At 39.1% G+C, this 15,288-nt stretch overlaps 1 protein-coding gene across 1 annotated transcript in view; it reads left to right on the top strand.

Moving 5' to 3' along the window:
• LOC127350462 (contactin-associated protein-like 4) overlaps window positions 1–15,288 on the top strand; it is a 97,709-nt gene that overhangs the window by 29,075 nt on the left and 53,346 nt on the right. The window contains exons 3-5 of the mRNA XM_051377142.1: window positions 6,521–6,714; window positions 12,203–12,350; window positions 14,268–14,471. Of these exons, the coding sequence (XP_051233102.1) occupies window positions 6,521–6,714; window positions 12,203–12,350; window positions 14,268–14,471 (546 nt within the window). The remainder of the gene's footprint in view (window positions 1–6,520; window positions 6,715–12,202; window positions 12,351–14,267; window positions 14,472–15,288) is intronic.

Below are 15,288 nucleotides of genomic sequence, written 5' to 3'. Positions count from 1 at the left end.
CGTGGGGGCTGTGGGGAGAAGTACCTCCATCTCCAGGTGGCTGCAATATCTTTTCTTTTAATTATTGCGAGCAGTGTCAGCTTTCCAGATGGCTTCCTATAACATTTACTATAGTGTCCTACAGTAATTATTCTATGATGATCTGTTGTAGGAGGAATTTTTGGACCAGATTCAGTGTCTGTCGCGTTAACAAAATAAAATGCGGTTTTCAACTAACAGCGGCATTTGTTAACTGTGCTGTTTTGATACCATTACATTGTGTTGCTGATGTGTCATGATGTCAAGCTGTGATTTACAGTGTTGGAAGGTTGTGTGTCTTGTTTAAAAACACTTGAATGGTTTATTCTAAGTGTGCGAATGAGCACTATTCACACAATGCTTTTCCTCTGGATTGGTGACCTTCCCACTTTTCCAACCTCCAACCACAGCTGTCCCTGAAGGAGTTTGGTTGGTTGTTCTTGACCCAAAAAGTCACAGATGCAATGTTCCTGCCCTGTTTTGAACCTAATTTACCTTTTTGAGTGGATAAAAAGCTTTGGTGTCATTACAGACACTTATGTAAGGAAAGCAAGTAGATTTACGGGATCAGAACTGACAGACCTGCATGACAGAAACTATTGTTTTGGTGATTGAACAAGTGATATGTGACTAACATGGTGGATTTAGTGAATGATTTTTTCCACACAGATTTCAATACGTACACTATGATCTCCTGCACAGGCTCTTTCTGCTCTCCTCTCCTGTTCCTGATAAGCAGAGGTATCTACCTCTCTCTCTTTGTCTCAGTCCTTCTTCCTCTCTTCCTAATTCCTCCTCTGCCTCCGTCTCCTGTAGATGTCAGTTTATCAGCCTCTCTCACACAATTCTTTCACTCTCTTTATTTCCATTGTCTGTGTTCTTCACTTCTTTCCTCTCCAATCCAGCAGTAATGAGTAAAGGTCAGTGTGTCAGGTCTAGACTGTTGTGCTGTCAGTGTTCGTGTCTGTTACTGAGGTACTTATTAGTTCTGGCCTTTAGCTGCTGCCCTAACGAGCTGGCGGCACTGCACTGAAACAGCTGGTGGAGGAAAAAACCCATGAACCAAGAGGAAAGAAGATGACCACAGACGCAGGTTAATTCAACCCAAATGATACCGCATCCATTTCCAACCCATAAATCAGAGTTTAATAGAAACCAAATATCAAATCTTGTTGAACTCTAGATAAATGTGCTTTGCTGTAATACACAGAAATAAATTATGTTAATGTCAAATTCACAATGACAAAATGAAAAGAGCACAATGCTGTTGTTCCGTTTATTCATTATGTTTTAAACACTCTTTCCTTTAAATTCAGCTATATCTCAAACATCACCTTTGACCTGGAAGTGGAATATGTTAAACTAACATTTCCAAGCTATTTGAGCTAAAATGCATGCGTTATTGTGTAAGTGTATGATGCAAAATGCTAAATAATATATGAGTTTGAGAAATGACCCACAGACAAAGCAGGTAGGTTTAAGGCAGAGTAAAAAGAAGCTCAAACACTTGCTAAGATGGTTCAAGCGTCAATCAGGCAAAGACCAGGTGTAAATAGACTGATACAGTATTTATATTAGGAGACTAATAGGTGAATGGGTGTGCAGAATCTTCAAGTGTGCCACTAAGCCATGACAGTGAGCCAGCATAAACAATACCAGGACCCTGAAACTGAGGCAGCCATCATTAATTTTAATATTTACACTTGTGCTTTTCCTTCTGTGGCATGTCAAAATAGCTACCATTAAAAAGGAATATAAGCAGGGTAAAAAGGTGCCTAAAACTGGCTGAATCGACTGAGGCTGTGACAAGTCAGGCTAAACAATGTTAAATTTTTCTTGAGGGTGGTGTCAGAGGAGAAACTGTTCTGTCGTCTTTATGGTGGCCATTTTGGTTCATCTCAGACTCAGTGTATCAGGCTTAACTACTTTGTACTACTCAGGTGCATGCTTCAGTTAGATTATAAACATACTGATGTGAGCATTCATATTAGTATTTTAGCTTGCTCATTAAAGCTGCAGTAACTTTTATAAAAATACACTTTTGTCATATTTGCTGAAGATTTAACTTTATCCTGCCAGTAATATGAGAAATAAAAAAAAGGTTCCTCTGGTTCCTCCTATAGTTCTTCTAATGACTTTGGCATGAATCAGCAGTGCCTGAATAAAAACAACCAATCAAAGCTGAGAATGATTCCCAGGTTGTCAATTCAAAGCGTTGCTATATTTTGTCAATACAATATTGAAAAAAGTGTTTAAAAAAATGCCATTTATAATTTCTCAAAGCCCACTTTGATGTTTTCTATTTGCTTTGCTCTATTTGTTCTGTCCAACCAACAGACCAAAACCATTTACTGTCATATACTGTCAGAAGAAAAGCAGCAAATCCTCACATTTGAGAGGTTGAAACTAGAGAATATTTGGCATTTTTGATGGTCACACATTTTTTAGTTTTTAACTGGGACACATAAGAGGAGTGAGCCATTATAGACCTTCTTCACAGGAGTCATTTTGACATGAAATTGTAGGTTAACAACAGGGTGTTACTAGTGATAACAATTAAGGTTTCATTCCATTCAGATCAGACAGAGTCACTGTGCTGCTATTGTGCCTATTGACTCACATGAAAGGGTCTACTCCACTAAATGGAACCGACCCTTAATTAGTATCATTGGTAACACCTGTGTTTACCCTACTAGTTCATGTCAAAATATCTGCTGTGAAGAAGGTCTGTTGGTAGTGTCATTAGATGCTGTAGTCCTCTGCTTTCCTGCTACAACAAGTCAAAGTGTCTGCTGTGAAAAAGGTCTGTCTGAAAAAATCTGTCCAACAGCACTTTATGTGGAATGGGGTTTACTGTCGGCTGTGTTACTACGATAATTATTTGCTATTTTATAATAAAGTAGCCTGATAAAAAGATGTAATGAGATGAGGTAATGTGTTCACTTCAGGCTGTATGTATACTTCGGGCTGAAGTGTTGTGGTATTGATTTGAATTGGACTTGTGTCAGCATGACATCACCTTGGCAACGCAGTCTGAAGTGCTCTTTAGACTGGCTGCTTTATCATGCATGTGTGTGTGTGTGTGTGTGTGTGTGTATGTGTGTGTGCTCTGTAGGGGAGAAATCCCTCCATCTGCTTTTCGGGCGCCATGGATTTGCTTTGCCCTGACTCAGCACTTTTTTCTAAGCATGCACACACACGCACACACACACGCACCCTTCTCAGTATTCAAAGTGTCGTTATCTTGTAGCAGCCTTTTCCATCACCTCCAATGTTTCTTAATAATCAAGTTCTGCCATAGCTCTCGCTTCTCTCTCCCCCTTTCTCTATCATTTACACACACACATGCACACATACACACATGCACACATACACACACGAACACACGCACACACGCACAGGGGATGCCAGATGTATCCAGCATAGAAATGAAATTCCAGTTGGGTGAATTCTGTCTCTGTAAAGGTTGGCTACTGTTTTAAGGTACGACTCTCACTCTCTGTCTCCCTTTTCTTCCTCTGCTGTCTCTCTTTTTCCTTGCATGACACAAACCACACTGTCGCCTTTTCTCTCACCTCCTCTGACCCTCTGACTGTCTGCAACAGGTTCAACATTTCTGAATGAAAACACATCCCATGAATACAGTGTATGATATGTCAATAAAGTCACGAGGGTTCCTGGTTTGTTTCCTGTTTGGATCTGGACTTCTCAGTGAGGTTAATTCATAACTGAGACCTTTCCTTTCTTCAAATGAAGTCATTTTGTTACTTGCTTGGCTTTTTGCTGAACCATCAGTTTTAAATACCATGCACATTTATTTCACTTCTTAAAGGGAAGACTGTGCCAAAAGATTAAAACAGACATTTTATACAACATTAACTGGACACAAGCATGTGTAACTGAAACTTAATGGCATTTTTTAAAAAGTTTGTTTTGAATGTTTACAAGTGAAGAAAAGATTAAAAAAATAAGTAAAATCAGTTCTCCTAATTCACTCCCTAACAAAATGTGAAATTCTTCAGCTACCTCAGTTTTGCCATCATTGAAACAAAGTCTCCATATCAAAAATGTACTGTATAATACCTATATGACCTTTTGATCTTTTTAAGAAAGAATTGGGAAAAATCGCTAGATGTGCAAAGCTGATCCACACAGACTCAAGGCTGATGTTGCTGTCAGAGGTGCATCTACTAAATACAGACTTGAAGGTTGTGAATACGCATACAAATATTTTGTATTATATAGTTTTAATTAATTTACATCAACTTGTAGGGATCTGTTTTTACTTTAAAATTAAAAGGTATTTTTTCTGTTGATTAGTGTCAAAAGAGTCAATAAAACATGAACACTAAGTTAATAAAAGTTAATAAGTTAACACTTTTCATAGGCATGTGTTTGATGTAAAGAGCTGTTTATCAGATGATGCAGCTCAAAAGTTAAGTTTTCAAACTTTCACCTTTTAACAACAAAGATAACTGCAAAGATGTTGAAATACGTCAAAGTACTGATGTAGCCACATACTGTATATTGTCCTTAGAGTCTTTTGGTATAACTATTCCTGTTTGCTGCTTGGCCCTTAAATTAGTGGAAATCACACTGAAGTTTAAAAGGTCCAGTGTGTAGGATTTAGTGGCATCTATGTAGTTGTGGATCACAACACTGTTGCTTCATCCTCCCCTTCCATGGCAAGGGAGAAACTATGGTGACTGCAAAATGCGCAAAAAAAAAAAAAAAAACTAGAACCAGTTTTTGGTTTGTCCCTTCTGGGCTAATGTAGAAACATGGCAGTTCAACATTGTTCTTGTCGATCCTGGTGGAGCCTCCTGCCATGGTCCTGCTAGATTGCCATTGCCAATACTGTTGTTGCTGTGCACCTGTCTGTCTGTCTCTCGCTCTCTCTCTCTCTGCCTCTCTCTCTCTCTCTCTCTCTCTCACCCCAACTGGTCGAGACAGACGACCACCCACCTAGAGCCGGAGGATCTCTCCTAGGTTTCTGTCTTTTAACAGGCAGTTTTTCCTTGCCCTTGTCGCCAAGTGCTTGCTCATGGTGGTACTGTTGGGTCTCTGTAATTAATGTTTAAAGAGTTCGGTCTAGACCTGCTCTATTTGAAAAGTGTCCTGAGATAACTTCTGTTATGAATTGGCGCTATACAAATAAAATTGAATTGAATTGAATTGAACATTGCAGACTCCATAGAAAGCGACCCACAGCTTCTGTATATATAAACAGCTTTATTATTGTTTATACACTCATGAACACCGATGATTTTCCATTGATATTCCACTTCTGCTAACAGAACCTCCTAAATGTTACACACTGGCTCTTAATAAATACAATGGTTTCAAAATCTAATTCTTATTACCTTGGCATATTTTCATATAAGAGTTTGCCATTGCAGTGACAGACATCCTACAGGGTTGCACAGTAAACACAGTGTGAGTTAATCGCATACATCCCTGGATGTCCTCTCCAGCTGCTGCAACAGCTGTCGCCAGGACAGGAAGGGAGCATGTTACCCTGAAAAACATAGGAGGGACTTCAGCTCTGCAAATCACTGTAGAAAAAAACAAAAGCTTCCACTTGATGATTTAGGTCGTGTCAGGAAATGTGATCGAACAAGCTATTAAATGATTTCTTAGCATATTCCACTCACCCTCAGAACGTTGTCACCTTGGTAGCCCCATAAAAATCAGAGCAGGACACATCTTGATACTTAATTGTGGAGAGACATTAAATTGCTTTAAATACCATCCTGCTGCTTCACAGTCAAATCAATTTATTTCAGGTGTTTGTGACTTAAATATATCCCACTTAATGTCTTTGATTATGAGGATTTATTATTAATCATCATAAAACCAGGGGAAGTGTTTGACATATTGCAGGGTTTTAAATCTGTGAGCATGTAAGTGGACTTAAATCAAAGCCAGAAATGGGATAAACTATGTTTATGCTATATTTAGCAACTTTTTAACTTAAAAGCAGGATTTTCTTCTGAATGTGCTGACAACTAATAGCTGTAGAAACAGAGCATTAGCTAAGATACCTTCCCAATACTATCCATACCCCTTCTCTTTGGTATTCCTGTCATCCACAAACTCCTCACCACTAATCTATGGACATTACTCAAACATATAAACAAGTAGTTTGCATTCATATCCAAACTGGGAGATTTATTATTGGCCAGCTTTAAAATCTTAGCACGGAGTGTCGACTCTAGACTATAAATTCACAGTTTTAAAGTTTCATTTCAAGTAGATTAAAATGTAATGAATCACATTTCACTTCTACAATTTGTCTCCAGATCCTCGCACTTCACTCTGTCACCTCTGCCGGCTTCTGTATCTCCCCTCCTCTCCATCACACACACACACACACACACACACACACACACACACACACACACACACACACACACACACACACACTCATACACATTATTACATGAAGTTAAAGGTGATTCTTGTCATTAAAACACAGTCTTTGTCTCTGTCCCCTGTTCAGGAGCTGGAGGTTGGTCTCCTCTCATCTCAGACAGATACCAGTGGCTGGAGGTGGATCTGGGGAGGCGGACCCAAATCACTGCGGTTGCCACGCAGGGACGCTACGGCAGCTCCGATTGGCTGACGGGGTACCTGTTGATGTTCAGCGACACCGGACACAACTGGAGACAGCACCGGCAGGAAGACAGCTTAGGGGTAACTCTAAAAAAATTAATGAAAAGCAGGATTAATTTGCAACAGCAAATGCGTTTAGAAAGAAACGTAATACTGCCTCAATTACTTTTCATATCAACGTAATGACGAAGTATTTCTATAATCCGAACAAAATGTTAGTATTTTTTAGTTTTTTCTGCTTTTACTAAACCATATTTGCTTTTAACAACTTTATGGTCATATTTAGGCATTTATCACAGCACATGATAAGTAACTGGGACATGGTCTTAAAAATATTGAAAAAGTCAATAGCGGCTTGAAATGTATTAACCTTTTATCGAAACAAAGTGCTTTTGTTGCCCAAAGCTCAAAATCCTGCACTTGTATGCCCAACATCCACCCCACCACCATCCTCACAGTCTGTGAACATAATCCAGGCAGCAATTACATTTCCTATTAAATGTAATTTGAAAATACATATTAGTATACATATATAACATAATTTCTAGGAGACAGGGTTGCCTTTTCTGCATGTGCAAGGAAAACACGCATCAATACAAAAGCAATGCCTGCATACTGACAAAGCACGGATTTATTTAAATACACAACTTTTCCATGCCACTCATGATCATTTAATTTCTAACTAATGAAAATCTGATTGGCACTGAAAGTTTAGAGTGTGTAGGTGTTACAAAATGTAAGGTTATTTGCAGGAAACCTCATAGCAATACAAATAAAATCATAATACCTTGTCAGCTGAAAGAATGTGGTTAGTTAAAACTTATACAATAGGTCAATAAAGCTAAACACATTGGCAAGTAAAAATGCTTGTAAAAATAATGCCATTGCTTCTGGCAGCAGTTAATTAAGGTGTCATATGCTCCAACCAAACTGCTTGTTAGATAGTCAAACTGCATCTGAAACCCTGCTGCTGTCTAAACTCAGAAATGTGGGGAGGGTTCTTTAACTTTCTAAAGGCAGGGTTTGAAATTCTCTCTCAACAATTGTTATGTCTACAAACATATTACACTATTGAATGACATTTGTCTGAACATTTCAGCCCCATATACAGTATTATTCCCACATTCAAACGCTCATTATGTCTCCCTGTCTCTATGACTCTGCCTTTGAGTACGGCTGTTCAGTACAGGTATACAGTACAAACTACTTTTTTTCACGCATATCCTTTGGAGGCATCAGATACCTAATTTTATCGTGGTTTGGAGTTTACTTTGCAGAGATTTGAAACTTGTTTTAACGTTTTTTTCCGGTTTTTTAAAATATGATTCATCTTGGCTGTTGGAGCATCCTTCAATGTAGCACGAGGGAAAGTTTCAAAAAATGTTTCTGTGATGACGAAGTAACTGTAACAAAAAAAATGTACCAAACAAAAACAACTATATTAGCACTTTGGTTGTGTGTTGAAATTCGTTAAAACCTGCTGCACCATTTGTAGTTATTTGGGTAACAAAATCATATACATACCGATATAACTATGAAGACAGTTTGGGAGGGAGTGCAGCTCACAACTCAGGTTCATTGAAGTTAAAATACATTTGGCCTCACTGTCATAGACATAATTTACATTTCTGTGGGGACTGGTACTGCCTGCAGCGTCAAGCTTGCTCACCAGGAGCCTTTCGCTCTTTATTAATAATGGATGGAACAATGAAAGGAACCTGGGCAGGGCTCTGTCGGCAGCATGGAGCTGCTGTCAAACAGTTAAACCTCTGCTGACAGGAGGCTGGTACTGTTGTTATGAAGACTGCCTGGTACACAAAAAGTCACAGCCTTGATTCCTGCAGCGGCGAGTGTGTCCATCAACCGTCTCCAAGCAAGTCGCCGATGGAGCACATGCCAGTTCCGTCACTGTGAGCCAGTCTTGATAAGAGTGTCAGCTCAGTGCCTAAAATGTAAATGTGAAAGAGAAATCTGACTGAGACATCCATGTGGTGACTTAAAGTCTCCCTTCACTCAAAGATATGTTTTGTTCTTCTTATTCAGTTGGATGTGAGCTTCCCTGTGCAGAGTTTGACACTAGAAGGGTGTTTTCACATTCATCTGCTCAAAGTAGAACGTTTCTGTGTTCATCGGAAATACGTTTTTTAAGGGACGGGGCCTACGAGCATGATGAGGTAGTGTGGAAGTCAGTGCTGGTCCAGTATACAAATGTGATGTAGAAAATTGGAGTAGGACACATCTTGTGTCCAGCAGGAAAACTTAAGAAATTATCAACATTTGCATAAAGAATTTTTGTGAGGTAGAAAGAGTAGGTGCAATTTGGGTGTTTCAATTAGGAAATTACCCTTTCAGACACACATTATTTTTCCAAACACTATTGCGTGCATGTTTCTGGAGGGGATCTTTAGATATTCTGGAGTGCACCTGATACTCGAGTACCCCCTGCAGACTGGGGAGGAATTTTACAGATGAGGCATTTTCCTCTGATTTCCTTCAGTATAGTTCAGGTTACTTCATGTCTGCATATGTTCCCCAGTGTTTCATTTCTGCTTTCAAAATCATTATATTCCAGCATTTTATTGCAACTTTTATGCTAGTGCTCATTCCATGTTTCAATAAAGAGAGAGAATACCAGACTGCAGAATGACTGATCACTAGCAAGCAAACTACTGTCTGTCAGAATGACAGGAAGCCATGCGGTCCTCCGTTGATTGAACAATGATTCAGAGGCAGTCAAGCATCTCCTCTCTCCTTCATGGAAGACAGTACACCCTTCTTGTTACAGTAGCAGCCTGGAGAACAGCGTTTGATTTCGATTTGACAGGATATGATTTTCCCACAGTGGAGGATACAAACTCTCCGAAGCCTGGGAGTCATCACTAAAGAGAGAGAACAGGGCATGACTTCTTGCAGCTTAAGAACTTGTTGATTTGACACTCAGCATGAAAGGTGATAAACCCAGATCAGCTCTCAGAGTGTTTTTAAAGCTCTATATATTAGTCAGGCCAGCTTAGTGTGTCGGTTAAGGAGGATATTTGACTGCAAAAACAGCTGTATCAGTCACAGCTCACTATCAGTCCTTCTTCCTTTGCTCTCTAGTGCTGGAAAATAAACGAGTACATCTAACTACTGTACTTAAATAAAATGTAGAGGTACTTTTATTGAGTAATTCTGAGTAATTTCACCTGATGCTGTTTTATACTTCGAATCAACTAAATATAAAAGACAAATACGATATATTTTATTTATTAATTTGACCGCTTTCGTCACTAGTTACTTTTGATATTAACATTTTACATATAAAACATTAGTTTATGTACAGTGCATTGTTAAAAAGTGGTCCTGCTCCTTTTTGGCATGGGACCCCCTACATAAAGGGTGTAACTAGGTTCCTTGTTATCGGTTTCCAGTGGTGGAACTAAGTACTTTAACTCAAGTTCTGTACTTGAGTATCATTTTAAGGTAGACAGCACCATTTTGCTGCATTGTGTACTTTTACTTTAAACAAATTAGGCCAATATTACTTATGTAATTTGGCTTAAGTAACACTTTTTCACACTGGTCTTTTTGTTGTATTGGAGTATTTTTTACAGTGTGATGTTTGTACTGTAAAGCATCTGAATACTTTCAGCACTGCTTGTTTCAGATGTCGATGAGTTGTTAGCGTTTCCACCAAAGACTGATTTCACCTTTAGACTTCAGAGTTGGCGGTTTAATTTAATAATTTATTTATTGTTTTAATTTGTTTTTAAAATGCTATCTCCTAATTCCTAATTTATGTTGACACTAATTATGTCGTTGATTAGGAAGTCAAGACAAAACCCCCTATTATTACAAATAATGAGATATGGCTTAATACGAACTTTTGTCACAACACAAATTGTCTGGAATACATCAATCCCAAACTTTTGAACAGTAACACATTCCCATATCATCTGCAGCTATGACCCTTTATTAGACTTTATTTATTAGCATTTCCAGCAAGTGCTGTGTGGCCTTTAACTAATCCTCTGCAACCTACTGGGAGTCCACTGATACTGGACTGAGCTCTTCTCCAAGCAGTGCAATCATGCAGCTTAGATCCATGCCACCTTTTCAAAGCTGGAAAATCAGATGATATTTTATTGATAACTTCTTTATAGATTGTGTGTTTAGTTGAGATATCTGTTGTTAGAAATCATTTGTCCCACTAGGCTTCGTTAGATTTCTTTAGCCTGATTCCTAAAAGCAGTAACTGTCCTCCTCAATTGAAGGTATCTCTGCCAGTGTGTTTGTTTTGAGGAGATTTTTTAGTTAATATCTGAATTATATATTATTATACATAATTATATCTATAATTATAACAGATGGCTTAATTTAAATAGCTGCGAGAGGCCTAATGAGGTGAAATGTATCCAATATTTCACAAAATAAACAATTAGAGAAAAGTAAATCAAAGAACTTTGATTTTTCTTCTTTTGTGAACTATTAATCATCTCATGACCCACCATGTTTGAACTTGCATGTGCGACAGGCTTTTACTTGTGACTTTTGTTTGTAATGGAGTATTTTTACATGGTTGAATTGGTATTTTTTACTTAAGAAAGCACCCAAGTATTTCTTCCACCACTGTTCTCCGATTCTTTCTCATGCCTTCTCTCCTTCTCCTCCTCGCCTCATTCTCCCCCCTCCTCTCTCTCCTTGACTGAGGTCTTGTCAGAGGCTACTCATATTTCAAAACATGCTCAGGGAAGTAAATGAGATGCCACTCTCCTCAGCCTGCTCAGCAGGAAACAGAGCCGTTTGTTGAGCTTAACGCTTCGCTGCCCAGCTAGCTCAGCCCTTCAAAGCACTGAAGACGCCACTGAGATCACAATTATGCAGCGGCAGGAAAGCCAATTTCACTCACATAGCCACATCGGTACATGACACACACTCTCAAGTAGGGAGGACAGACACAAGCAAAGCACATGCACTCAAACACATGCGTGCACAAACCACAAGTCCCGCTTTTTTTTAACCCTCACAGATGTTAATGCGTGTGTTGCTCTGTGTGTGTGCTCTTTGCTTGTCAGCCAGAGAATCCCACTAGATTGCCACAGGCAGCTGATTGGGAAAAAAGAGGCCATTAGTCTTTTTAAGAGAGGCTTAGTACGGAGACAGAATAGGTTCCAGAGTTATTGATCCCAGGACAGAGAGAGGGAGGGACGTTATCAGCAGTTAGGATCAATGGCCTCGGTGAGCTCAAAGTTTTAAAATGCAGGAAGACTGTCTCTGGATCAGACAGGTTAGGGAGAGTTTTTCTCCACAGCCCAATTGTAAATATCAGTGAGACTACTCTCAGAGACTTCTCTTTTTTTTTCTTTTAAAGAAACTTTCATTACAAACATGGTCACATATCTTTAAAAGAGTCTACCTTCCCCAAGGAAAAATCTTTATTATGTCAATATCAAAGTACAAAAAAAAATCTTCAGTTCCTGTCTAAGGTGCTCGAGGAGCGATTTAGTACTTTGCTGCTAGAGCATCCAGTATAGCAGGGATGCTCGGATGTAAAAATGAAGCAAACTAACACATTGTCCTGTTGTGTCAGGCTTTTCCAGGAAACAGTAATGCAGACACAGTGGTCCAGTACAAACTCAAACAGCCGGTGATAGCCCGCTACCTCCGTCTGATTCCTCTGGACTGGAACCCCACTGGGAGGATCGGACTCAGACTGGAGATATATGGATGTCGATATAGTAAGTGTTCCGTCTACATTTGACTTCTTTGTCAGTTCTGTCTGTTGCTAATGCCTTAAATAAACAAAAGATGTCTACTCAAAGATATAAACTGGATTTTTTTATGTTCCTGCTCAGGCAGATTTACATTACAGCATTCGTTATTGTAATAAGTCTACATATGCTAGTAATATTTTATTACTTATAACATATTTAACTGCATACAAGTGGTCGATAATGTGCAAGATTCTTAAGTCACATTTGATGACACACACGATGTGGTAGGGGTCAGTTTTTATATGGTAAACATAACATCAGTTTTTAATTGGTCCTGTGAGCTTTGAGGAAAACACTGATTATGTTGGTAACACATATTTATTTTTATCTTACAGATTTACATGAATTCTGCCTTCACAACAATAACATTTAATTACTCTCACTGGTCTTTTTTGCTGCATTAGCAAAAACTAGACCATATGGTTTTATTGTGCTGTTTGAAAGGTTGGTACATTAAGGGGCCAATGGGTTTCCAGCTCATTAGAGACTGTTTTTTTCAAATAGGAATAAACAGAGAAAATCCATACATCCAAATGATAAAAACATCATCATGCACTAGTGCAGTTTACATTGGTCACATTGCCTCATATGGCGACAGAGGACTGAATAACACAGCTAGGTTTCACTCCTAACTCATCGTGGATGTGCAGGTATGTGTCATTTATGAATGCACCCACCAGACATAAAGATCCAGAAAATCCGCTAATGGAGAAGGTGTGGTGGATGGATGGGTCAAACAAACAAAGGACTTTAACCCAGGAGAGCACTATTCATTGTGTTGCAGTAGTTTTGTTTTTTGAGGGTTTTAATTGCCTGATATGGATAGCGACAGCTGTAGAGTGACAGGTTAAACCTAAGAAAATAGTTTCCTGGTTAACGTTTCACAACATTAACCATGCAAGCATTATTCTGAACTAACCGCACATTGCATAGTTATTATTGCTAACTTGACCACAGAGCCCCATGTGCCCAGAAATGATGCTAAGAAGGCGCCTACAGTGTCTGACAGAGCATTTCATGAGTTGGGAGGGAGAACGTGTTGAAAGACTGAAACTTTCAGAACATGACAAATTCATCAGCTGTGAAAATACAAGCAATTCCAGCATTTTAAGTCACAGCAAAAAAATCAGCTCAAAGATTAAACTTTGCTGCATCAAAAACATCAATTGAATGTTAAGAAGTTCCTGTTCCCGGTATGTTTTGAAATATTATTTCCTTATTCACAAGCTCACACTTCTTATGTATGTATGTCTTATGTATAGTGTGCTTGTTACAGGGCTACAGTTTTCACATTACACTCTCAAACACATTATTCAATACAAACTTTTCAGCCATAGTTTGAAATCACAGACGTTTATTTGAAATTCTAGCAGAGATTCCAAAGATACCAGAAATGCCAGGCTGAACCTTGCTGAAATATGTATAAAATTATGCACAATATACCTACGATATTTCCTTTTGGTGGGTTTGAACATTTTAAATGAACAGTTGGGAGAAGCTAACACAGAATAATTGTGATACTGTGGAATAAGATTTTTCATATCTTAATGGGAAGACTGGATGTCAAGAGGTTAAAATGTCTATACTAATAGCTCCATATTCAGTTGCATTAGTACATTCAACATTCATACATTGATAAAATGGTACTGGAAGAAAACATCTGATGATCCTCTTACACAGCTGACAGTTTGTGTTGGACTGTTCACTGTTTCAGCCTTACTTATGAGAAATTCAGCCTAATAAGGTATAATTTCACATTAAAGTGTTGCGTAGTATGTATTTTAAAAGGATAAAATTGGTGAAATTGGTGAAATCGCAATGATTTCTGTCATTGACGTTGTTTGCATATCAAAGCTCTTCCTTCTCTTTGCTGTTCTGTAGCTTCTGACGTGGCTCACTTCGATGGCAGCAGCAGCGTGATCTACAGGCTGAGTGTGAGACCGAGCTGGATGGCGATGGAGGCCATCTCTCTGAAGTTTAAAACCCTGAAGAATTCTGGGACGCTGCTCCATGCAGAGGGACAGAGAGATCACAGCCTCACTGTGGTGTTGGAGAAAGGACGGCTGCTGCTCTACCACCAACAAGGTAGCCTACAACATTATTCTACGAGAGAAACTGTTTAAACTAACTATTTAAAGGTTCCATATGTCAGATTATGAAGCATTTACATTTGAATGCATTAATCACTTTTTTTGTTTGTTGTTTTGGGTTGTAACGTAACTTAAAAAATTAGACCTTCCAGTCTACAAGTCAAAGCTAACATAACTTTTTTTGGGGGGGTGCACTTTTTTGCCTCTTTTTTATTGGATGGGACAGCTGAAGAAAGACAGGAAAGGGGGAGAGAGAGAGGATGACACACAGCGGATTCAAACCCATGGCCACTGCAGCAAGGGCTTGGTACATGGGGCACCAGCTCTACAAGGGGAACTATCAGGGCGTCCTACCAGCTAGCTTCATCCAGATTCCTGGGGCTGATCTGGCTGGCTTGCCGTTTGCAGGTTACTTTGTTGGCTGGTGGCAGCCGGTGCCGATAACACTCTGCAGTCCTGCGGGTTTTCATTCTTGACATAATATGTAATTATGGACTGTTTTACACCTGGAACGTGGTGAATGCAGTTAAGTTTTTCAGGACAAAAAACAGCAGTAGTCGACTTCATGAGGACAAGGGTTGAAAGCCTGTAATGTCGGGTGGCTGAAACTTTGCATATTTGAATTTAATCAACTATTTTCAAACTTCTCTTGGACGACTTTTCTGGCAGACTGCAGCTGTGTCTATCTGTTCGTTCATTGTTCATTGCTCTGAGTAAATGTCAGCTGAACGCCTAAACTGCACCGTGTAATTATGCACTCACTCAGGCTCCAGAGCGTCCATCATCCCGTCTCTATATAAGGAATTTAATAT

The sequence above is a fragment of the Dicentrarchus labrax genome, unplaced genomic scaffold, assembly GCF_905237075.1.
Source record: "Dicentrarchus labrax unplaced genomic scaffold, dlabrax2021, whole genome shotgun sequence".
Taxonomy (NCBI): domain Eukaryota; kingdom Metazoa; phylum Chordata; class Actinopteri; family Moronidae; genus Dicentrarchus; species Dicentrarchus labrax.
The sequence above is the reverse complement of the archived record's forward strand: the minus strand, read 5'-3'. Positions and strand labels throughout refer to the sequence as shown.